At 40.8% G+C, this 24424-nt stretch overlaps 1 protein-coding gene across 1 annotated transcript; it reads right to left on the reverse strand.

The window, feature by feature from the left end:
* Positions 1-3117: 3117 nt before the first annotated feature.
* WBP2NL (WBP2 N-terminal like) lies at positions 3118-24149 on the reverse strand. The gene is made up of 6 exons (XM_057316136.1): positions 24088-24149; positions 9599-9707; positions 9198-9339; positions 8908-9000; positions 4345-4455; positions 3118-3128 (listed from the first exon to the last, which is right to left on the reverse strand). The coding sequence occupies exons 1-6, from the start codon at positions 24147-24149 to the stop codon at positions 3118-3120; spliced, it is 528 nt and encodes a 175-aa protein (XP_057172119.1).
* Positions 24150-24424: the final 275 nt, after the last annotated feature.

The raw sequence follows: 24424 nt of genomic DNA on the forward strand, positions 1-24424 counted from the left end.
TAACTTTTAAAAGGTACTGCCAAATTTCCTTCCAAAAATTCATACCAACTTACACTCTCACCAATATTGTATAAAATAACCTTTCCCCACATGTGTTCCTTCCTAACACTTAAGTTTCTCAATCGTTTCAATATTTGTAAATCTTTAGAGATACAATTTTTTCTCATGTTTATTTGCACTTCCCTAACACTAGTCAAGTTGAATGAACATCTTTTCAAATGTTTCTGAGCCGCTCTACTGCTTCAGTTAATTAGGAATTAGGGATTCACACCTTTTGTCCATTTTTTCTTTTTGATTGACTTGTTCTTCATATATTCTGACTATAAATTATTTAACATACATGTTGGAGATTAGCTTTCTCCTATTCTGTTTCTCATCTTCTGATTTCGGTCATACAGAAGTTTCAAATTTTGATATAGGCAACCTCATCACTGCTTTCCTATATTGTTTCATTGTTTTTTATCTTCTTAAAGAAGGTTTTTCCTACATCCAGATATCATTTTCAATGGCCACATAATATTCTACTGTACGGATGTACCATGATTTATGAAATTCTCTCTCACTATTGGAAATTTAGGTTGGTCCATCCTTTCAATAATATAAACAACGCTCTGAAAAACAACTAAGTGTTCAACTTGGTATTTCTAACATATTTTAGGGCCTAGTAAACAGCATAATAAATGTTTCTTGAGTGGGGGAGGGGAGAAAGGCAGGAAGCTTTTTCCACCCTCACATATGTTAAATGTAGCCCAACGTCAACCGAATTATTGGGGAATTAGCTCTAATTCTACTTCTCCTTTGGCCCATCTGATCAAGAGTTGACTCAGCTTCTAAAGTCTAGGCGTGGAAGTAAAGCTTTATCCTCCCCCTAAGACGGCCCTCCCTCAGGGTGCCACACTACCGCAGACACGCCTTTAATCACATACCTGAGTCCGCCTTCTTATCCTGACTTTGGTTTTTGAGTGCCACTTTGCTTGGTGAGTCTTCAAAGGTTATTCCTAAAAGATGGTGGATGGGCCTCAGAAGATGAAGCAGGGGGAAGAGAAGGCTCATACACAGCAGGCTGGGCTACCATAAATTTGCTAGACCCAGCTCTATTTCCAGCAGGTGGAACTTCATATCCCGGAGGCAGGGCTTCATTTGCAGCCGGTGGGGTTTCATTTGTAGCCGGTAAAGCTTCATTTCCAGCTGGTAGGGGTCCGTATCCTGCAGGCGGGGTTCCGTATCCCCCAGGTGGGAGTCTGTATCCCCCAGGTGGGGGCCCATATCCTGCTTGTGGGGGTCCATATCCCACCTGTGGCGTTCCATACACCCCTGATGAGGGTCCATATGCCACCTGTGAGGGTCCATATCCTGCCTGTGCGGGTCCATATCCCACCTGTGGGGGTCCATAGACAACAAATGGGTATCCTGAGAAGGAAAAAAAATTCAGTTACTCATTTTTTAGAGTAGACAAGGAGTAAGTAAGAAGGAGGAAGAAGCAAACTGACACAGGAAGAGAATTAGGGCAGAAAAATGCTAAAGCCAGATCCTTTAGCCACCACCAGATGAAGGCTTTATCATTTCCTGTTGTGGAGGGGTTCAAATTAACATGAAAATAACCCTACAGTTACTGTTGTGCTCAAAGATATATTTTACTTAATAAATTTTGTTTGAGTATGAAGAAAGTAATACATGCTCAATGAGGAATATGTATTGGGAAAATAGTGAAAAGATGAACTTTAAAGGTCATCTATAATTCCACTCTCAGACAAAATCTTAATGTCTTGGTGTATTTCTTTGTAGGATCTCTGTTAATATTTTTATACAATCACAATCATAACACCCACACATTTTTTTATCTGGCTCTTTTTACCTGACATTATAAAAAATTTCTTTATATTATTAACATATTTCACACATTAAAAGCTGGACAATATTTTATCACATGGATAGGTGCTACTTAATTTCCCTGCTGTAGAAGAGCATGTTGTTTCTTTCTTTTTTTTTTAGATTTTATTTATTTATTTGAGAGAGAGAGAGAGAGAGAGAGAGAGCATCTTTGAGCTTAAGCACCGGGGGGGGGGGGCAGAGGGAGAGGGAGAATGTCTTAAGCTCACTCCACACTGAACACGGAGCCAAGGTGATACCCGATCCCAAGACCCTGAGATCACCACCTAAGCCAAAACCAAGAGTCTGACACTTAACTGCATCACCCAGGCACCCCTGTTTCCAACTTTCTAATTCACATTGCAATAAACCTGGGCTTTATTTATTTTCTTGGCTACATTTCCAAAGTGGTTTAACTGAATCAATGAATGGACAACTGTCAAGTCATATTTATGTTTGAACTAACTAGAAAAAACGTTAAAAGAATGGTCTTAAAGATTCTCAAAGAACTAAAGGAAAATGTGGAGGAAGTCAAGAAAATGATGTATGCATCAAACACAAATATCAGCAGAGGTGGAAAACTTAACAAGAAACCAAAAAGAAATTCTGGTGCTGAATAGTACAGTAACTGAAATGAAAAATTCACTAGAGGGATTCAAATTCAGATTTGAGTAGGCAGAAGAATGAATCCATTAACTTGAAGACAAGACAATGGAAACAGTAGAGGTTGAGGAATAGGGAAAAAAAACAAAAAACAAAAACCAAACACTGAAGAAGAGTGAACAGAACGTGACGGACCTGTGGAACACCACCAAGCAGACCAACATACATACTGTGAAAGTCCCGGAAGGAGAAGAAAAAGGGACAGAGTAAATATTTGAAGAAATAATGACTGTGAACCTCCCAAATTTGATGAAAAACATGACTATAAACATTCAGGAAGCTCAATAAACTTTAAGTAAGATGAACTTAAAGAAATACACACTGAGATACATTCTCATCAAACTTTCAAAAGACAGAGACAAAGCGAGAATCTTGAAAGCAGCAAGAAAGAAGTGAATCATCCCATACAAGGGCTCCTCAATAAGATAATTAGCAGATTGCTCATCAGAAACTTTAGAGGCCAGAAGTAAACTGTCAAACAAGAATCCTCTATTTGGCCAAACTCCTTCAAGAGCGAGGGAGAAATGAAGATGTTCCCAGATAAACAAAAGCTGAAGGAGTTCATTCTTGCAGGGCAAGAAGAGCTTAAGGTAGTCCTGCAGGGTGAAGTGAAAGGACACCAGACAATAATTTAAAGCCATCTTTACAGAAATAGGGGGCGCCTGGGTAGCGCAGTCGTTAAAGCGTCTGCCTTTGGCTCAGGGCGTGATCACGGCGTGCCGGGATCGAGTCCCACATCAGGCTCCTCCGCTGGGAGCCTGCTTCTTCCTCTCTCACTCGCCTGCTGTGTTCCCTCTCTCGCTGGCTGTCTCTCTGTCACATAAATATAAATAAAATCTTTAAAAAAATAAAAAATAAAAAAAAAATAAAGCCATCTTTACAGAAATAAAGATCTCAGTAAAGGTGAATCACTGGACAATGACAAAAGCTAATATTTTTGTAACAATGGCTTGTAATTCCATTTTTTGTTTTCTAAGAGACTAATTATTTATTTATTTTAAAGATTATTTATTTATTAAGGAGAGAGAGAGCATGAAAGTGGGGGAAGGAGCAGAGGGGGAGGGAGAAGGAGGGGGAGAGAATCTCAAGAAGACTCTGAGCTGAGCACAGAGCCTGACACAGGACTCAATCTCATGACCCTGAGATCACAACCTGGCTTAACCAACTGAGCCACCCAGGAGCCTCTAAGAGACTAATGCATTTAAAATAATTATTAGATTATATTTTTTGTCATACAGCTATAAAAATATAATTCTGTGGCATCAGTTGTGTAAAAAACTAAAAGCTGGTAGACATGTATGTCATGTTCCAAGGAGAAACCAAGAAAGGGCTGCACTTGGGGGCCTGTTGACAGCCTGTTAGGAGACCATGTTTGAGAATCACTGTGGACAGGCACAATCGTTGAAAGGCATAGGGCATAAAGCTGGAGTCCTGAGTGAGGTTGAAGGGCGTGGCACAAGCGTGATGGCTAAACTTGTGAGAAATGGGAAGGGGGAGGTGGGGAAGAGCACACTTTTTCTGCTCAGACTATAAGCAGGAAGTGACTATTCCCACTAACAGGAGTTGCCCAGGTACGTTCCATATGTGTACATTATACTTAAAAGTGATCCGGAAGCTGAAGCCCAGTCACTTACTGACCTGCCGCTGGGCTTCAGTCTAGAAACGAAGTCATGGACTCAACCATTTTCCAATTTCCTAAACTTCTCCTGTTTCTCCTGTAGCAGAGTTGGAGGCAAACTAGCAATGAATGGATCTTTGAGCCCCTGGCATACTTTTCCACCTCCCAAGAAGAACTTCCCTGCTATTCCTTACCTGGACAAGGCATCTGTTGGGTGTACATCATGCCCCCCTGCCCAGTAACTACGTACAGTCCTGGAGTGCTGAACCAGCAATTTACACTTCCAAGTGGAACTCCTCTGGCAGCTGAGAAGACAAGTTCGGCAAAATAGGGACTTTTTAATTCTTTTAAGTCAGATGTACAGCAGCTATCAACCAAATAATTAATACAGTATCAACCACCATCTTACATGTGTGTCCAACAATGCTCCCAGGATGCAAGATAAAAAATATACACCTCCCTTGTCCTGAACTGTATGCTTCTTGGGGGCAGAGATTATGTCTTATTTGCCTGTGCTTATTCAGGGCCTAGCATAGCATTTACCATAAAAAATATTCAGAAAACACTTCCAAGTGAGGATTCTATCAAGTTGGCAAGATACATCCATTAAAGACCAATGTAATGGCAACGTGATACAGAAGCAAGCAAGCACTTCTTGTTTATCTTCTTCAGCATCTATCTTATAAGGACTCTTGTGATGGCATTTGGGGCCCACCTGGATAATCCAGGATAATCTCCTCATCTCAAGATCCTTAAATTAATCACATCTGCAAAGATTCTTTTTCCAAACAAGGCAACATTCACAGATTCTCAGGATTAGGACATGGATATATCTTTGGGAGCCATTATCAGCCTACCACACTAATTTCTGGCCTCCGGCATATGACCAGAAGTAATGTACACCGCTTCCGGGTCTTCCCTGGTACAAGCTTCCCAGGAAACCTTTACTCTCTTTCCCTCTCTGCTGACTATCCAGAGAGGCTGTGGAAGCCATGTGTTAAAGATGGCAGAGACTCTAGTACCCTGGGTCCCTAAAGGGCTATGTAGTTCAGAGCCCCCTTTTACCCTTGCCGATCGTCCTTTACATAAGCAGTAATGTGTATTGTCTTAAGCTATTGATAATTTGGGGTTTACCTGTTTCAATAGCTAGCATTATCTTAACTAATTCATTATAAATCTAAAGTTGTCCTCTTTACCCCTATTATCCTCCTTTTCAATATCCTATTAATATCCTTTCCAGAAGAAGTAATTATTTTATTAACTTATATGTTTGCTTATTTCTTCTTTTTTAAAAAGGTTTTATTTCTTTATTTGACAGAGAGAGCACACAAGTAGGCACAGCAGCAGGCAGAGGAGGAGGGAGAAGCAGGTTACCCGCTGAGCAAGGAGCACGATGCAGGGCTTCATCCCAGGACCCTGGGATCATGACCCGAGCCACAGGTAGATGCTTCACCGACTGAGCCACCCAAGCGCCCCTGTTTGCTTATTTCTTATATTACTCTCGCTAGACTGTAAGTTTAACAAAGGTGGGGACTATATATGCCTTGTTCACTGTTGTGTTCTCAATCATCTCATGTAGTGTTTGGGCAACAGTAGGTACTCAATATATATTTGGTAAAAACAAGAATCAAAGAGCCCCAACAAGTCAGCTCTGCAGAGGGGAAGGGACTTCTGCAAAGGGTCAAAGAATCATATCACGAAGCATGATGGGTAGTTAATTCTAAAGGCATCAAGGGAGCCCATCTCACAAGCCTGACTCTTACTGGGGGAGCGGGGGTAGGCTCCCACACCTAAGCCATGATATAATCAGACCCAGAGTAGGTCCAGACATCGGGCCAAGTTCACATAAGTTGCCTAAACTCTTTCCAAGTAGCTATGTAACTGCTGGGACTCTGTTGCTTTGCAGACCAAGAAGCAGATCTTAATGAGAGCACAAAGAGGATCCCCTCAAGCTGCCTGATCCTTAGTCCATAATCCTAAAAATAAGCCCCCTCAGTACTGTGAGGCCAAAAATAAGAGCAAAGTCAAGACCCAGTATGCAATTATTCTGAGTTCTACAGACATCTGTAGCAAAGAGGAGCTGGACTTCCAAGTGTGCCCTGACTCTGGGTTCCACATGGCTATGCTCTGTCTGCCAGTGGCAGGCTTCCAGATCCTAACTGCCCTTTGGACAACGAAGAGCTGTTGGTTGGGTACAGCATGTGAACTCCTTGGCCTTTATATCTTTGCTCTGTATATTAAAGGTAACGGTAAAAAAAAATTTCTTACTCCTCAATTTCCCATATATGGCTTTTCTGCCACCTGTCTTCTTTAGCACTTCTCTCTTGCTAAGACCAACAACAAACTCAAATTTCCACATGCAATGCACATTTTTCAGTCTTCACTTTATCAAACACCTCTGCAGCAGCTGACAGATGACCACTCAGTAATGCCTGAAACTTTCCTTCCTTGACCTCTGGGATAATAAACTCCCTCAATTCTCCTCCTACCTCAGTCAGCCCCTTTGCAATCTTCATTACGGTCACCCCTCCCCTCCCCATCCCTGAGATGCTGAGGACCCTTGGAATACCATCCTTAAGTCACTGAATGATCTTATCACTCACGTGGCTCCAGAGATGACCTGTGTGCTGAGCATTTCTAAATCGGTCTCCAGATACAGGTCATCTTTGGAACTCTGAGCTGCACAACCACTGACCGCTAGCTTTCCAATGTACCTCACATTTAATAAGATGTAGGAATTAAGAGTATAGGATGAAAGAATACAACAACACTTATATAGTATTCCTGCAAAAATGCATGACCTGCATCTGAGCAGGAGGAAACAGACAAATCCAAATTAAGGGGAATTCTACAAAACAATAAGCCCGTATTCTCTTTAAAATGTCAGTGTCAAGAAAGACAAAGAAAGGCTGAGTCCAGATTAAAGGAGACCAAAGACATGGGACAACTAAATTCAATGTGTAATCTGGGATTAGATCCTGATTGGGGAAAAAAAAAAAAGTGTGCTATTAGAATTAGCAACAGTAATGGGTTAATCATTTCAATACGAATATAAACCATATATTAAATAATAGCATTGTTTCAATGTTAAATTTTCTGAATTTGATAAGTAGACTGAGGGTAGACAAGAGAATACCCCTGCTCCTAGGAGATTTACATTCAGATACTTAGGAATGAAGGAAATGATCTTTGTGACTTACTCCCAAATAGTTCAGTAAAAACAAAAGCAAAAAAAGAATAAGATAAAGGAAATGTGGGAAAATGTTAATAATGGGTGAATCTAGATGAAGGGTCCATGAGAGTTTGTTGTAATATTCTTGCAACTTTTCCAGAGATATGATTATTTTTCAAAATAAAAAGTTCGAAAAAAGAGTGAGAAGAGGTTTAGGGTTCAGATTCTAGCCCCATCACTGTCTGCCTGTACAGCCTTGGGAAATTATATGACCATCACCGCCTCAGTTTTCCCTGTTATCAACTGGGGATAATGATTGTAGCTACATCATAAGTTTCTGTGAGGGTTACAAATATTGACACAAGTGGGCTTGGAATACTGCCCACTATATGGTAAGCACTCAATAAATGTTAGTATTATTATATCTAAAATTGAACTCATTTTCTCTCCAATTTAGACTGTCTCTTGTTTCTTAATCATGGTTTATAGCACCATGATCCAGTCAGTCTTCTGAGCTAGAAAATTCATTCCATCCTTCTGTGTCCCCAGCACATCGTCCATGCCTCTATTGTGGCATATCTGCATATGTCTGTCTCAACTAGATTGTGTTCATCTCAACTAGATTGGAGTTAGGGTGGAGGCAAGGGAGAAAGAGAAAGAACATTCCAGATAGAGCAAATTTCAGGGCACCTGGCAGGCTCAGTTAATACAGCATGAGACTCTTGATCCTGGGGTCGTGAGTTCAAACCCCATATTAGGTATAGAGTTTACTTTAAAAATAAATAAATAAATAAATAAATAAATAAATAAATAAATAAATAAAATTACCCAGAAAGAACAAATCCCATGAAGGCTCAGAGATGAGAGAACAAGACACAAAGCAGTCCAGTTAGATTAGAGTACAAAAGGTGAGAGAGTAGGGGTATGAAATGAGGCTAGATTAAATAAAAATATATCATTAAAGGATTTGTTTTTTTAGTAGGCTCTACACCCAACATGGGACTTGAACTCACAACCCCTAGATCAAGAGTCACATGCTCGACCAACTGATCCAGCCAGGCGTCCCATAAAAGGATTATATGTATCAAAGTCTGAAAGAGTTATCTGGTACATACATTAGATCAATGCTTTAGCGCTTGACAATACCTCTTCCCTCTTCTTGTGGAAGATGGGAACTAAACCTAAGAGAAACAAAGGCAAAGCTAGAGAGGAGAAAAGACAAAAAGGCATGACAGAGGAAAAAGAGCTCAGGCAGCTGGGGCTCCCTGACCTGAAAATGAGACTACTCAATGATATGAGACCAGCATTTAAATGGACAAAAGATTATCAGGTAAAAATCAGTCGTTCAGATGTCTGAGTATAAGCTCCTAGTCGATTGCAAACTCCTTTAAGAAAAGGAGGGACTGAATAATCTTGCTCCCAGCATGTAGGACTGTACGTGTCCCGTACTAGGGAGGCTCAGGAAATGTCTGCCCAATACATGTGCAGCTACCAACTGCCTGACCACAGAGGCCAAAGTCTTGACCAGGTGGGTGACAGGCCTCAAAACCCCAAAGCGTTTAGTATCTTTATTAGCATTGCTCACCAGCAGAGGCAGCTTTCATCATCAACTGGGCAAATTCGATGGCACCTCCTTTTCTGAAGGCTAATTTAAAAGTAGCCTGTCCTTCCCAGCCACCTGGGGGAAGAAATGGCACACACTCACTGAGGTGCTGGCACCGCTGGCCAGAGAGGACTGCCCCAGACAGAGAGAGAAGCACTACCCAATGGAGCAGGGCAGCTTTCTTTGAATTCCAGCACGAGCCAAGTCTGAATCTTCAACCTTCTGGAAGTTTTTGAGAAAAAAAATATATACTCCTGAGGGGGAACTCTTACCATTTGGAGCTGCCTGAATGATTCCTTTAATGAAGTTGGGGGTAAAGACTGGTTGTTCGATGGTACAGTTACTCATCAGATCAAATGGCATCATAAAAGAAAACATGGGGTCACTGACTGTGTGTGAAGTCACGAAGATCACCTAGGAGAGGAAAGAAATTTCAGAGAAGGAATGCAGTTTGTCCACAGATTGAGACATAGCAAAGCAATTCTAAGGTCTAGGCTGCTTTAATGTCCTGGCCTAACTGAGAAACATCACTCATTTTCTTCCATATTCCTCAACATGGAAAATCATAAAAGTGTGAATGTTTTAAAACACTTTGAAAGTCAATGTTTAACCTCTCTCCATTTTAAGGAAAACAAATGTGCAGTTAATCCAATCAAAGTAGAAGTAGAATTACCCGGTATGAAGTAAGAAACAACGTTCCTTTCTTTGTACCACTGAAGTAACTGGATCCCTCTGGTTGCTGTAGGAAGGAGAGCTCTACATCCTGACACTGAGTCAAGACACTGCAGAAAAGAAAGGGCAGACACCACACAATTTAGAAGTTATATAAAATGACACACATAAAGCTTTTAGCAGTCTCTAGCCCAGAGTAAGCACTCAATAAATGTCAGCTGCTGCTGCTACTGCCATTATTTTATTGAAATAGAAAGGAAATTAAATGATCTTATTCTCTATTAACTTATTCTTCTCCCTTTTTATCATTGGGTTCTTTTTTTTTTCCCTTCTTTTAAAGATTTATTTATTTATTTTAGAGAGAAAGAGTGCACAAGCAGGGCGAGGGGCAGAGAGAGAGGGGAAGCAGAATCCCTACTGAGTGGGGAACCCTACATGGGGCTTGATCTCAGGACCCTAATATCATGACCTGAGCTGAAACCAAGAGTCAGAGGCTTAACTGACTGAGCCACCCAGGCGCCCTGGGTTCTTTTTTTTTCTTATCAAATTTACCTTCTTTTTAATGTTTACTCACCAATTTTTATTCTTTGTATGCAGTAAGTATAAAGCACTGTGGTAATGGAAATGTTTCTCTGACTCTGATAGAGATGGTAAGGCACACAAAGTGCTCCAGATTCCTCTGGCATGTTGTTCCCTCTGCCATGTTCTCCCCTCACTATTAACCTGAGAAACTTGGACTCATCCTATTCTCACTCACAGAATCCTATTGGGTTTCTTCTCTTTCTAAGTAATTATTATAATAGATATGTGCTTGTTTGTTCAATGTCTTAACTAATGATCATTAACGACGTCTTTCCACTGTAGCCCTAGCAAACAGTGGGTGTTACTAAATATTTATGGAAAGAATGGGTGAATGAAAACATAAATATAGATAACAATGCAAGCAATGATATGACATACATCATATTAATGGCACAAAAATATCATAGCAATTTAGTAGAAGGAGAGATTAGCTTTGGTTAAAGTGCCTAAAAATGACTTTATAGGAAGGATGAAGTGTGAGTTGATTCTGAAGATATGAATAGTGTTTCAGTAGGCAAAGGTGAAAGTAGGGCACAATCCAGATGGGGAGCAAACAGCATGAATAGAGATGCAACAGCAGTATTAATGGAGGTATGCAGTGGAAAACAAATTGCAGACTTGGGAGCAGCCTACCTGTGTGGATTCATCCAAACAGCACGGAAGTGGTGGGAGGGGGGAGAATAGTGAAATAGAGCTGGAAAGCCATGCTGGAACTAGAGCTTAGAGACACCATTTAATAGGCAAGGAGAAATTGTGAGCTGCAGCTGTCTCAGCAGGCTAGTCACATGATCAAGGAGGTGGTGGTATATCAGAGGCACCACTTTAAGAATCCCTAAGGGGTGCTGTCCTGGCTTAGTCAGTAGAGTATGCAGCTCTTGATCTTGGGGTCATGAGTTCAAGTCCCATGTTGGGTGTGGTGATTACTTTAAAAAAAAAAAAAAAAAAGAATCCCTAAAATATTCCTGATGTGCAGCGATAAGAACTGGAACTGGGGTGGTGATGTGTTGATAAAAAGGGCTTTTTAAAATACAATGAAAATATAAGATGCCAGCAAAAATGTCAGGAAAAATAGGGAACTCAAGTGGTGCCTGGGTGGTGCAATTGCTTGAGTGTTGGACTCTTGGTTTGGGCTCAGGTTGTGGTCTTAGGGTCTGGGATCGTGTCCCAAGTCAGGGTCCACACTCAGTGAGGATTCTGCTTGGGACACTGTCTCCCTTTCCCTCTGCGCCTCTTCTCTCTCTTTCTCTCTCTCTCTCTCTCTCTCTCTCTCTCAAATAAATAAATAAATCTTAAAAAATTAGGGAACTCCAAAACTCAGTTCAGAACTCTGGAATCTAATCAAAACCTTAAAGTAACTAAGAGAATGTTTAATCAAGAAAAAATAGCTGCGTCTCAGTAAGAGAACTTTATGACACTTTAACCTACCCTGGTACCATCCTCCAATTCCCAGTTTGGCAAGAGCTTTAAAAATAACCCACATTCCTAGTGTAAGTGCCAAGTACCAAAGGGAGCAGAACACACCTTATTCTCAAAGAATTGTGGTTGTTTTAACTTGTCTGGTAGCTCTCTTGAGGGGCTGCCTCAAAGGGTGTGTGCCTAATTCAGGCACTACCCAGGTGACTACCCAGGGTGCATTTGTCAAAAACAGTTCAAGGTAAATGTATTAGTTGCTACTGTCTGGGGCAAAGGATGACACTTAGTGCAAACAAAACTGAAAAGTTACGGAGGAAAGGCTGATGAGATGCTTTAGGGAATAGAGGCTTTGAAAAGCTCTGACATATTCATGGGAATCTAGAAAGGTACATGCACATCTTCCCAGGGCTGGATTCATGCTCAGAAGAAAACTGAGAAGGCCCAAAACTTTTACCTCTGGTTGACAAAAAGACTCTGCTCAAGCAGGAAGTGAAAGCTAAGACAGAGCTCTAAACTGCCTGGCTGAGTGACAAAAACATGCTCCAAACACACAGGCAGACCCCATCTGCAAAGGCAGGGAGGTTTTTTTTGTTTTTGTTTTGTTTTGGTTCAGATATATAAGGAAATATTCGAATCACTAGGTGGCTACTAAGTTCACACCAGAGAGACTTTAGTGGCCACACATGACAAAGAGCACAAACTTTACAAAATTTATAATTCAGAAAAGCCACTAAACAAACAAACAATAACTACAACAAACAGCAACAAAGTACCCTGAGGAAGAAAGAAATTCTGATTTTCAGAGTTGACAAATTATAATATTCAGAATGTCAAGTTTTCAACAACAACAAAAAATCACGAGGCATACGAAGAAACCAGTAAGTATGGCCCATATGTTCTTCTGTGAACATTAGACAACGAAATTAATAGAAACTGCCCTGAGGAAGCCCACACATTGGATTAACTAAACAAAGACGTTATTTGTCTGTTAGGTTAACTCTACCCACAATGTGGTGCTCAAACTCCCAAATCCAAGATCAAGAGTCACATGCTCTACTGACTGAACCAGCCAGGCACCCCACTAGACCACGACTTTAAATAAACTATTTTATTATGCTTAAAGATTTATAAGAAACCATGTCTAAATAACCAAAGGAAATAATGAGAACAATGTCTCAAAAAGTAGAGAATATCAATAAAGAGATAGAAATAGAAAAATGAACTAAATAGAAATTACGAAGGTGGAGACTACAATAAGTAAAATGAAAAATTCAGTAGTGGTGGGCTTAATGGCAAATTTCAGGAGGCAGAGGAAAGAATCAGTGAACTTGAAGATAGGTCAATTAAGAATAACAGTTACTACCCAAGTAACAGAAAGAAAAAAGAATAAAGAAAAATGAACAGTCTAACAAACCTGTGGAACAAAATCCAGCTCACAGCCAAATACGTAATGAGACTGCCGGAAGGAGAGGAGAGGAGAAAAGGGAGCATAAAGAATATCTGAAGAAATAATGGCCAAAATCTCTTCCAATTTAATGAAAGACATGAATCTACATATCTAAGCTCAACAAACTCCTACCAGGATAAACTCAAAGAGATCCACACCAAGACACATTATAATCAAACTGCTGAAAGCCAAATACGGAGACTCTTCAAAGCAGCGAGAAAAAAGAATCATCATGTACAAAGAATCCTCAATAAAGCAAATAGCTGACTTCCCATCAAGAACGATGGAGGCAGGGGTGCCTCAGTGGCTCAGTCAGTTAAGTGGCTGCCTTTGGCTCAGGTCCTGATCCCCAGGTTCCTGGGATCGAGCCCCACGTTGGGCTCCCTGCTCAGTGTGAAGTCTGTTTGCCCCTCTATCTCTACCCCTCCCCCTGCTTGTGCTCTTTCTCTCACTCTCTCAAATAGATAAAATCTTTTTTTTATTATTAAAAAAAAATTTTTTTAGGGGCACCTGGGTGGCACAGCGGTTAAGCGTCTGCCTTCGGCTCAGGGCGTGATCCCAGCATTGTGGGATCGAGCCCCATATCAGGCTCCTCCGCTATGAGCCTGCTTCTTCCTCTCCCACTCCCCGCTTGTGTTCCCTCTCTCGCTGGCTGTCTCTATCTCTGTCAAATAAACAAATAAAATCTTAAAAAAAAAATTTTTTTTTAAGACTTTTATTTGTTTATTTGAGAGAGAGAGCAAGAGAGACAGAGAGCGCATGAGTAGGGAGGAGTGGTAGAGGGAGAGGGAGAAGCAGACTCCCAGCTAAGCAGGAAGCCAAACATGGGACTCGATCGCAGGACCCTGGGACCATGACCTGAGTGGAAGGCAGACCCTTAACTGACTGAGCCACCCAGGTGTTCCTTAAATAAATAAAATCTTAAAAAAAAAACAAAACTATGGAGGCAGGTGGTAGTGGAATGACGTATGCAAAGTGCTAAAAGGGGGGGAAAACCTGTCAACCAAAAATTCTGTATCTGACAAAAACACCCTTCAAAAATTAAGGAGAATTTAAAATATTACCAAGTAAACAAAAACTGAGAGATCATCACTAGTAGGTCTGAACTGCAAGAAATGCCAAAGGAAGTCCTTCAGCCTGAAATAAAAAGACACTAGAGGGGCACCTGAGTGGCTCAGTCACTTAAGGGTCCAACTCTTGGGGTGCCTGGGTGGCTCAGTCATTAAGTGTCTGCCTTCAGCTGAGGGCATGATCCCAGAGTCCTGGGATTGAGCCCCACGTTGGGCTCCCTGTTCCGCTGGGAGCCTGCTTCTTCCTCTTTCATTCCCCCTGCTTGTGTTCCCTCTCTCGCTGGCTGTTTCTCTGTCAAATAAATAAATAAAATCTTAAAAGAAAAAAAGGGGTCCAACTCTTGATTTTGGCACAGGTTATAATCTCAGGGATATGAAATCGAGCCCCACATCAGGCTCCATGCTGTGTGTGGAGCCTGCTTGGGATTCTCTCTCCCCCTCTCCCTCTGCCCCTCCCCCACCCCTCTCTAGAAAAAATTTAAAAAATAAAAATAAAAAGACACAGACAGTAAATCAAACCCATACAAATAAACAGAGAATACAACACTGGTAAAGCTAACTACATAGGTAAATATAAAAGTCAGTATTAATGTATTTTTGGTTTGGAACTCTTCATTTCTTCCTATATGAATTAAAAGGCAATTGCATTAAACAATAATTGTAGGGGCGCCTGGGTGGCACAGCGGTTAAGCGTCTGCCTTCCGCTCAGGGCGTGATCCCGGCGTTATGGGATGGAGCCCCACATCAGGCTCCTCCGCTGTGAGCCTGCTTCTTCCTCTCCCACTCCCCCTGCCTGTGTTCCCTCTCTCGCTGGCTGTCTCTCTCTCTGTCAAATAAATAAATAAAATCTTTAAAAAAAACCAAAACAATAATTGTAAATCTACAGTGATGGGTACACAATGTATAAAGATGTAATTTGGGACAATAGCAGTATAAGGGGACAGAGCTATATAGGAACAAATCTATTGCATACAATTAAAACTAAATTGGTCTTGCTCAGTCAGTTAAGAGTCTGCCTTTGGCTCAGGTCACAATCCCAGGGTCCTGGGGACAAGCCCTGTGTAGGGCTCCCTGCTCAGTAGGGAATCTGCTTATCCCTTTCCCTCTACCCCCCCACTCATGCTCTCTGTCTCTCTCTCTCTCACTTGCTCTCTCTTTCTCTCTCAAGTAAATAAATAAAATCTTTAAAGAAAAACTAAATCGGTATTCATTTGAACTAGATTGTTATAAATTAACATGTTAAATGTAATCTTCAGGACAACCACAAAGAGAATAACTAAAATATAAACAGTAAAAGAAATGAGGAGGGAATCAAGATAGTATATTAGGAAATACCTATTAAACACAAAGGAAAGCATTAATGAAGGAAGTGAAACATATAGGAAACAAATAGCAAAGGAGCAGAAGTTAAGTCCCTTCTTATCAATAATTACATTAAGTGTAAATGAATTAAACCCTCCAATTATAACTCAGAGACTGGCAAAATAGACATTTTTAAAACATGATACCACTATATACTGTCTACAAAAGACTTACTTTAGATCCAAAGTCACAAATAGGTTTAAAGTGGAAGGATGAAAAAAGATTTTCCATCAAACAGTAGCCAAAAGAGAGCTGCAGTGGCTATACTAATATCAGAAAAAAATAGACTTTAAAACAAAAATTATTATGAGACATTATTATATCATGATAAAACGCCAATCATCAAAAAGACATTACAAATATAAACATGAATGCATCTAATAAAAGTCAACTGGACCTAGCATATAAGGACACTTCACCCACAAAGGTAGTAGACACATTCTTCTCAAATACACATGAAACATTCTGTAAGACAGACCATATGTTAGGCAACAAAACAAGTCTCACTAAATTTATGAAGATTGCCATCATACTGAGTATCTTTTCTGACCACAATGGAATGAAATTATAATAACAGAGGGAATCTGACAAATTAACAAATATGTAAAAATTAAATAAAATGCTCTTAAACAACTAATGGATCAAAAAAAATTGCAAGTGAAATTAGAAAACAGAATTGAATCCCTAGAAATTAGAAATTTTGAGATGAATAAAAATGAAAACACACATATCAAAACTTTCGAGATGTAGCAAAAGTAGTGCTTAAGAAGGAAATTTATAGCTTTTAATGCTTGCAATTTTTTAAGTAGAGCAAATCAATAATCTACTTTTCCACAGTAGAAAACTAGAAAAACAAGACCAAATTAAACCCAAAGCTAGCAGAAGGAAGGAAATAATAAAGATTATAGCGGACATAAATAAAGAATAGAAACAAAAGAATCAATAAAACCAAAACTTAATCCCTTAAGATCAGCAAAATTGAGCAACTTTTACCTAGACTAAGAAAAAAAGAAAGAAAACTCAAATTACTAAAATTTGAAATAAAAGTGGGGATGTTATCACAGAACTTACAGGGAAAAAAAGGATTATGAGCAAATATATGAACAATTAAATGCCAACAAATTAGATAATCTATTTGAAATAGATCAATTCCTAGAGACAAACCAAAAGGACTAAAGAAGAAAGAAAATCTGAATAGACCTATAACAAGTAAAGAGATTGAATCAGTAATCAAAAAAATTCCAACAAAAAAAGCCCAGGATGTATATTATGTGTTGTTGGGTGGAGGGTTTTATATATGTCTGTTAGGGCCAATTGGATCCGATAGTGTTGTTCAGTTCCTCTATTGCTTTATTATCTTCTGTCTGGTTGTACTTTTGATCAGAGGTTGTTAGAAGCTGGGCTGAGTGAGGAATGAGGAGTGACTGCTTAATAGGTACAGTTTCTTTTGGGATGATGAAAATGCTCTGGAATTAGACAATGGTGGTGATTGCAGGATATTGTGAATATACTAAAAGCCTCTGAATTTTACATTTTAAAATGGTTAAAATGGCAAATTTTATGTTATATGAATTATACCTCAGTAAAAAAGTGGGTTTATATATTAAGTGTAAAACCTCAATAAATCAATTAATCAAATTTAAAAGACTGTGAAGAAAGAAACCCCTGAGCTTGGTAATTCATTGGATATGGAAGACAAAAAAGTCATGAGAAATCAAAGGTGGTCTTCGTCTCCAAAGAAATAGGGAAATCAGAAAAAGAAGCTTATTGGGAAGTAGGGACATAAATTTGGCTCTAGACGTGCTGAAATATTCAGGAGGTAGGAGTACTCTTTGCAGTTTCATTCTGTCAGGTCCTGGGTCAGCATCTAATACGTGGGATTTCTCACTCTTGGCACTATTGACTGGGTTGGTAATTATTAATTACCTGTTGTTGGGGGCTGTGCTTTGTAGATTGTTTGGCAGCACCCCTTCTCTCTCTCCACCAAATATCAATAGTAGCCCACTCCTACCCCAAATTGTGAAAACCAAAAATGTCTCCTGGGGGCAAAATCACCCCAGACTGAGAACCACTGTCCTACAAGGACGGCATATTGACTGCAAAACCTCAGTCAAAGTATAGTGCGGTGAAACAAAGAATGATTTTTCACCATGTTGGTAAATGTTATCATGTGGAGACAACAAGCTTCTAAAAAAGAGGTAAAAACTGCAAATGAAATTTCACAGCACCGTTTGGCAAAGGTTATCAAATACTATTCTGTCCCCAGCACTAACGAGAACTTCAGCAAAAGTTCAAGCTTCAATAGTTAATCATCTGAATTTGAGTTAATGTCCTTATAATGCATTGAGCTCTAAGTAACTGCCAGATACTAAATATGCAAAGATTTTACATAATTTTATCTATAATTTGTAAGTAGGTTCCCAGCTAAAGAGAAATGGTTCTGATATACGAACCTTCCAAAGGATGAACAATTTAAGATCCAACTACATGCTATCTACAAGAGACTAACTTTACTTCTTTTATTACTTTTTATTGAAGCATAATTAACATGTAGTGTTGTGTTAGTTTCAAGCGTACAATATGGTGATTCAACAATGTTCTTAAGTGCACGTGGAACATTCTCCATGATAGGTTACATGTTATGCCACAAAACAAGTCTTAAATTCAAGAAAATAAAAATCATCTAAAGTATTTTTTCTGATTACAATGGAATGAAACTAGACATCAATAGCATGAGGAAAACTGGAAAATCCACAAATATGTGGAAATGAAACAACTGACATTTTTATATAACCAATGGGTCAAATAAAAAGTCTCAAGGGAAATTGGAAAATACCTTGAAATAAATAAAAATGAAAACACAACATGCCAAAACTATGGGATGCAACAAAGCACTATTAAGAGGGAAGTTTCTATCTGTACATGCATACATAAAAGAGAACAAAGATCTCAAGTTAACAACCTAACTTTACACCTTCAGAAACTAAAGAACAACTAAACCCAAACCTAGGAGAAGGGAGGAAATAAAAATCGAAGCTGACATAAACAAAAGAGAGGATACAAAAGCAACAGAATAAAAAATCAGTGAAACTCAGGTGTTATTTTAAAGATCAATGAAACTGATAAACCCTTGGCTAAATGAACTAATTAAAAAAAGAGAGATGACTCAAATTACCAAAACCAGAAATGAAAGAAAGAACATTACAACACATGCCACAGAAATAAAAAGGATTGTAAGAGAATACTATGAAAAATTGTATGCCAACATATTGGATAACCTAGAAGAAATGGATTAATTCCTAGGAGCTAATTCATGAATAAATAGAAAACCTGAACAAGCCAATAATAAGTAAAAAGATTGAATCAGTAACCAAGAACTTCCCAGCAAAGAAAACCCCAGGACCAGAGAGCTACACTAGACAATTCACCAAACACTGAAAGAATAATTAACACTAATCCTCCTGAAAATCTGCCCAAAAACTGAAGAGAAGGGAACACTTCCAAGGTCATTCTCTGAGGCCAGCATTACCCTGATGTCAAAGCTAGAAAAAGATACTATAAGACAAGAAAACTACAGATTGGGGCGCCTGGGTAGCGCAGTGGTTAAGCAACTGCCTTCGGCTCAGGGCGTGATCCTGGCGTTCTGGGTTCGAGCCCCACATCAGGCTCCTCCACTAAGAGCCTGCTTCTTCCTCTCCCATTCCCCCTGCTTGTGTTCCCTCTCTCACTGGCTGTCTCTCTCTCTGTCAAATAAATAAATAATCTTTAAAAAAAAAAGAAAACTACAGATTAACATCTCTGAAAAATACTGATGCAAAAATCCTCAACAAAAGACTAGCAAACTGAATATAACAGTACATTAAAAGGATTACACACATGACCAAGTGGGATTTATTCCTGGAACATAAGATGGTTCAACATATGAATATCAATCAATGTAATAAAAATGGAACTACCATATGATCCAGCAATCTCACTTCTCGGTATGTACCCAAAGGAAATGAAAATAGGATATCAAAGAGATACCTGCCCTCCTACGTTCACTGCAGCTTATTCACAATATCCAAGATATACAACCTACATGTCGGGTCAATGGATCAATGGATAAAGAAGATGTGGTATTTATATATATAATGTATCACTCAATCATGAGAAAGAAGGAAATCCTGTCACATGTTACAACATGAATGAAACTTGAGAACATGGTGCTAACTGAAATAACCCAGAGAAAGATAAATACTGTATGATCTCACTTATATGTAGAATCTTAAGGGAAAAAAAGTCAAATGCATAGAAGCAAAAAGTAGAATGGTGTTTACAAGGGAGGGACTCAGGGAATGGGAGAAATGGGGACATGCTGGTCAAAGGGTACAAATTCATAGTTACGGAGGATGAATAAGTTTAAAGATTCAATGTACTGTAGGCATGATGACTACACTTAATGAGTATATTGAAAGGATGCCTGGGTGGCTCAGTGGGTTGGGCTTCTGCCTTCGGGTCAGGTCATGATCCCAGGATCCTGGGATCGAGCCCCGCATTGGGCTCCCTGCTCAGCAGGGAGCCTGCTTCTCCCTCTCCCTCTGCGCTCTCCCTGCTTGTGCTCCCTTGCCCTCTCTCTGTCAAATAAATAAGTAAAATCTTTTAAAAAAAATGAGTATACTTGGGGCGCCTGGGTGGCACAGCAGTTGGGCATCTGCCTTTGGCTCAGGGCGTGATCCTGGCGTTGTGGGATCGAGCCCCACATCAGGCTCCTCCGCTGTGAGCCTGCTTCTTCCTCTCCCACTTCCCCTGCTTGTGTTCCCTCTCTCGCTGGCTGTCTCTATCTCTGTCGAATAAATAAATAAAATCTTCAAAAAAAATAAAAAATAAATAAAAATAAAAATAAAAAATGAGTATACTGAACACTGGAAATATGCTAAGAGAGTAGATTTCAGGTACATGCATCACACCAAAAAAATGGTAACTGTATAAGGAGATGGTATTAGCTTGACTGTAGAAATCATTTCACTACATATATGTATATCATATCATGTTGTACATATTATATATATATATATAATTTCTATTTTCTAAAAATAGTTAATATGGTAAATTTCATTTTATATTTTTTACCACATACAAACACAAAATCATGAACAACTTAGTAAAAATGGAGAAAATTCACAAAGAAAGTTTATCAAAGACAAATAGCCAACAACCTTAGGAAAAAATAAATTCACTTGCAATAAATTTTTTTAAAGATTCAATTATTCAGACTGGCAGAATAGCAAAGTTTAATACCAGGTGTTGTCAAGGGTGTGGTGAAATGGGCACTCTGAGTATTGAGAGGAATATAAATTGATATAGGGTGACTTTGCAAAAATATATATTTCTCCATTCTTTTGTATAATTTAAAATATTTTTACAGAACTTTCATATTTTTTAAAAATACATTTTAGTCTTTTTTAAAAGTCTATATCCTCTGATCCCACAGTTCCACTTCCAGGAACATATCTGCAAGAAACATTTTGACAGGTGGGCAAAGATAAGTTGTCAAAAGTGTTCACTGAGGCAATGTTTACAGCAATGACAAATTACACCCTGAACATCCCGGATAGGGGCTCGAACAAAGATTTGTGCATACTGGAATACCAGTCATTGAAAATAATGATGTAGATATTGATACTGGAGAGCATTCCCAATACGTTGGTAAGTGAGGAAAACAAATTACAAAGCAGTCTCAGGTGTGTGGGGTGTTGTGTGTATTTCCATGCAGGGAAGTGCAGAAGGATACAAACCAAAATGTAAAAAGCACTGGATGTTGGAATCTGTGGTAATTTAATTTTTTTTCTAATTTTTCTACAATAAACACATATGGTACTATCTGCACAATCTTAGAACATTGGTTAAAAAAAGAAAACTCAGTGTCTTCCCTATTTACCAATAGAGTCCTATCTGCACAATTATAACTTAGCTGGGGGTAAAAAAACAAAAACAAAAACCACCTCCCCAGAACACAGCTACAGTGTGATGAATTTCTCAAATGTGTATTCTGAATAGGCAAAAGAAGTCAAAATACAACCAATCTTCTCCTTCTCAACCTATTTCTTTAACGTAGTTTCTATCAACACCAAAAGAACCCCAAACAATCCCATTAAAAGATGGGCAGAGGAACTGAACAGACATTTTTACAAAGAAGACATACAGATGGCCAACAGACGCATGAAAAGATGCTCAACATCCCTCATCTTCAGGCAAATGCAAATCAAAACCACAATGAAAGATCACTTCACACCTGTCAGAATGACTAAAATCAAAAAGACAAGAAGTAAGTGTTGGAGAGGATGTGGAGAAAAAAGAACCCTTGTGCACTGTCTGCAGGAACGTAAATTGATGCAGACACGGTGGAAAACAGTATGGAGTTTTCTCAAAAAAATTAAAAATAGAAATACCATAAGATCCAGTGATTCCACTACTGGGTATTTACCTAAAGAAAATGAAAACACTGATTTGAAAAGATACAGGCACCCCTACGTTTATTGCAGCATTATTTACAGTAGCCAAGATATGGAAGTAACATAAGTGTTCCTCCATAGAAAATTAGATGAGGAAGATGTGACACGCGCGCGCGCGCACACACACACACACACACACACACACACGCAGGAATATTATGCAGCCATAAAAAAGGATGGCATCTTGCCATTTGCAACAACATGAGTGGACCCAGAGGGTATTACACTAAGTGGAATAAATCAAACCGAGAAAGACGAATACCATATAATTTCACTCATATGCGGAATCTAAAAAACAAAACGAATAAACACACAAAAAGCAGAATAAACACAGAGGACAAACTGATGGTGTTGGAGTGTTGGGTAAGATGGGTGAAGGGGAATGGGAGATACAGGCTTCTAGTTTTGGAATGAATAAGTCACAGGAATAAAAGGCACAGCATAGGGAACACAGTCGAGGATACTGTCATAGCATTGTATAGTGACAGGTGGTGACTACACTTACAGTGAGCATAGCATAACTTACAGAGCAGTCCAATCACTATGTTGTACGCCTGAAACTAATGTAACATTGTGCGTCAACTATGCTCAAATAAAAAAATTTAATAAAATAAAAATAAAGAAATATCATAGTTTCTATACAAGAAGCCAGAGCAGTGACAGGGTGGGTCTTTTCTGAGGAGAAAGCAGAGAAGCAGTCCTTTTCCTTTCTGAGGGACAGCTGGAGTTGAGAAGTTCAAACCCCAATCAAAGCTCTCCCACATGCACTGGCAGTATGATTTTAAGCATTTTACTTCTCTTTGTTTCAGTTTCAGAAATTCCCTGAGAAATAAGGGAAATACTATCGATCCTCATTGTAGATAGAGCAGTGATTAAGTATAAAGCTCTTACTAGTTAGTGTTTGGCGATGATTAAGCATTCAAGAGCACAGAGTGGACCCCATCAAGATAACTCAAAGGACCATAAAATCAGTGTTTCTGTTATAATTTTTTAAAACATGCTTTATGCCCTGCCTCCAACCTACACACAGAAAAGCAGAGAGGCTGAGCGAGCCCAAACACCAGATCAGAAGTGGCTTCAGGGCACAGCGACACCTGCACCCCAGGTCAAACCGCTCTAGGCCCGTGAGCAGGGAGACCTCGCGGTCAGAGTGGCGGGCCATCATCTCCTACTACAAGGGAAGACGGACGGCCTCCACCTCCGGTAGGAACCTGTCAAGAACATTTTCTGGGGGAGGAAGCAGAGAAAACAGATCTGGACATCGGCAATCGTGCTGTCTTAGCGGATCTTCCCGACAAATGCGCAGTCTCCCCGGAGCACAGCACTGAGTGTCGGAATCTCACTGCTACCCGGCCGCAAAGGAGACCGAGGGCCAGTCGGAGCGGAGGCGGAAGCCCAAGTCTAAGAACTGGAAAGCTGGGCGGGAGGAACCGAGGAGAGCGGAGGGGAGGCGAGGCATGAGGTGGGAAGGGGAGCGAGCAGCGGGCCCCGGCGGCCCCGCGCACAGCCACCGCGCGAACCCCGAAACGCCACGCAGCCAGCGTCCTCCTCCCTAGGCGTCTGGCCGTCTTTACGGTAAAGTAAGAGTAGTCATCCCCCCACCCACGTCGGGGCGAACAGAAACGGGTCTTCTGGAGGTCCTGAGAGCGAGGCGAGGCCCCAACAGGGCGGGATCCACAGAGTTGTCCGCACTCCCGCCTCTTCCCCCTCCGTGTTCCCGGGAGAACGACAGGGGCGCGCCCACCGCTCCCCCCTCCCCGGCCGCCGTCACCCCGCTGTGGCTCGCGCTCCCAACGGCAGCAGCACGCGACCCGGAGGGACGGCGCGACACCCCACTACTGCCATTGCGCTCCCGCCTTTCTAGGCGACGAGCGCCTCGCACCGCGCACCAGTCCATTTACCTGAGCGAGGCCACGCGCTCCAGCCTCTGCCACCTCCGAGCCCCTAAACGCCCGCGAGGGCACGCGCGCTCCAGGGGCGGGGGCGGGGCTCCGCCTGCTGCACGCGAAAAAGCGGGAAAGGCCCCGACTGGCTGAGAGTTTGCAAACCGCCAGCCCCACCCGTCGGTCTCCTCCCGGCTCTAAGAGCACCCCTCCCCGCCCCCCGGCTTCCCTTCAGGCACCTTTCGCCAAAAGGGATGACGACCCCGCGGCGGTTCTCGGTGTGACTTTGATTCACCGCCATTTTCTTCAGGCCCCCTCCTGCCGCCCCTCAGATGGGAAGGGGCGGGGCCTGCGCCAGGCCAGGGGCGGGGCTTTGAGGGGGAGGGCGGAGATTATGGCGCAAGGAGGAGGGTGGGGGGTGAGTGGGCGAAGGGGCTGGTCACGTGAGGGGCGGTGGTCTGAGAACCAGACTGCGTTCAGGTTGAGACTCCCGCTGACCCGGAAGGGAGCTGACTGGGGGAATTGACCCCGCCTCCGGAGCGCGGAGGGTTGAGTGGTAGGTGAGTGCCCTCCTGA

Source organism: Ursus arctos, unplaced genomic scaffold, assembly GCF_023065955.2.
Source record: "Ursus arctos isolate Adak ecotype North America unplaced genomic scaffold, UrsArc2.0 scaffold_21, whole genome shotgun sequence".
Taxonomy (NCBI): domain Eukaryota; kingdom Metazoa; phylum Chordata; class Mammalia; order Carnivora; family Ursidae; genus Ursus; species Ursus arctos.

Bases quoted from the DNA above. Each gene is read 5' to 3' on its own strand.
- WBP2NL (XM_057316136.1), bottom strand. From the start codon at position 24,149: ATGGCGGTGAATCAAAGTCACACCGAGAACCGCCGCGGGGTCGTCATC. The intron at 9,708-24,087 runs GTGCCTGAAGGG...TCTTTTCTGCAG, and splicing joins GTCATCCCTTTTGGCGAAAG to TGTCTTGACTCAGTGTCAGG. The intron at 9,001-9,197 runs GTAAGAGTTCCC...TTCTTCCCCCAG, and splicing joins CATTCAGGCAGCTCCAAATG to GTGGCTGGGAAGGACAGGCT.